Source organism: Charadrius vociferus, unplaced genomic scaffold (genome assembly GCF_000708025.1).
Source record: "Charadrius vociferus isolate BGI_N301 unplaced genomic scaffold, ASM70802v2 scaffold124, whole genome shotgun sequence".
Lineage (NCBI taxonomy): Eukaryota > Metazoa > Chordata > Aves > Charadriiformes > Charadriidae > Charadrius > Charadrius vociferus.
This window is the reverse complement of record NW_009647943.1, coordinates 158,100-159,494: the sequence shown is the minus strand read 5'-3', so window position 1 is coordinate 159,494 and position 1,395 is coordinate 158,100. Positions and strand designations below refer to the sequence as shown.

At 67.0% G+C, this 1,395-nt stretch overlaps 1 protein-coding gene across 1 annotated transcript in view; it reads left to right on the top strand.

The window, feature by feature from the left end:
- Positions 1 to 1,124: 1,124 nt before the first annotated feature.
- ILK (integrin-linked kinase) overlaps positions 1,125 to 1,395 on the top strand; it is a 4,940-nt gene continuing 4,669 nt past the window's right edge. Inside the window, exon 1 of the mRNA XM_009883239.1 lies at positions 1,125 to 1,220. Coding sequence (XP_009881541.1) covers positions 1,132 to 1,220 — 89 coding nt within the window. The 5' untranslated portion in view covers positions 1,125 to 1,131. The remainder of the gene's footprint in view (positions 1,221 to 1,395) is intronic.

Genomic DNA, 1,395 nt, shown 5'->3' with positions numbered 1-1,395 from the left:
TGGGGGGAGTGCGGTTGTCCCTGGGGCTGGCAGGACCCGCAGGACATCGGGTCGGGATGCAGCACCGGCTCCTTGCAGCTCACGCGCAGGACTGCTCCGTCCGCCATAGCCAGTGAGCCAGGAGCGGGGCTGGCGCTGCCCTGGAAGTGCTGGAGCCAATTCTGGTGGCTGTGAGGCCCCTTCGGGGGTCCGGGCTGTGAGACCGGTCTCCTCTGTCCCTTGCCTGGAGCCTGGGACACAGGCAGAGTAGCTGTCCTGGGGAGCGTGCCAGGGCCTGTCCTCCCTGCGCAGAGCGAGTGGGGGTCCCGCTGCAGCTGGATGAGCACCAGGATTAAGCCCTCACAGGTGCATGTTGGGGACATCGTGCTCGGTCAGTCCCTGCACTGGCACTGTGGGACTCGCCGAGGGCAGCCCCACGTCCCTGCTTGATGCTGCAGACCCCCAGGCAGGAAGTCCCTGCCAGGCCCCGCGCTGCTGGGGATCTCGGGGCAGCGCAGCCCGGCGCCTCAGTGGGGCTGTTGCTGTCGAGGGCTTACAAATGGAACCAGGACACGCGCTCTTTGCCTGGCTCTGGGCTGGAGTGCCTGTTGGTTGGAGAGAGGGGGAGTGTGGGGACCTTTGGGGTCCCAGTTTAAGGAGCATGATGCTGTGCCAAGTTCAGCCAAGCCTGGGTCGGAGTTGGGGATCGGGAGGTGTGTGGAGCTATGGGATCCCGTGCAGGGTGGTGCTGGGCCTCCTCCAGCTCTGCCCCCTGACCCCGCTCCCCTCCCAGGAGGTGCGGGCACCCGGGGCTGGCTGGGCCTGCAGATAAGCCCATGGGTGCCGAATCTGCTTCCTGCGAGCTGCTGCAGGCACCCGTGACGCGGGAGTCAGCTGTGAACTTCCCCTTCTGCTGCAAGTCCAGCTCTGTCCCCAGCCTTCAGCAGTTGGTCCTTGCAGTTTTCCACAGGGCTGCCGAGGAGGGGGACGCGAGGGTCCTGTCCTCGCTCCCCCAGGGAGACGCCCTGGCGGAGGGGCTGCCAGGAGCAGAGGGGCTGTGGGAGGCGATGTCCAGGTCTCAGGGCCGCATGTGGGAAAGGTGGGCAAGGAGCCCCGTGTCCTTATCCATCCCTCCCCACAGCAAGAGCCGCGATGGATGACATCTTCACACAGTGCCGAGAGGGCAACGCGGTGGCCGTGCGCCTCTGGCTGGACAACACCGAGAATGACCTCAACCAGGGGTGAGCAGGAGGGGACCCGGCGCGGGCTGGACCCACCAGGGTGCCGGCACCAGCTCAGCTGCGCCACGGGCCGAGGGTGCTGGACCAGGGCCGGGACTGGTTTCCGCTCTGCTCTGTGTCCTGGGGAGGTGGTGGGATTCGGCTCCTCCCCGCCGGAGGAAGTTACCGCATCCCT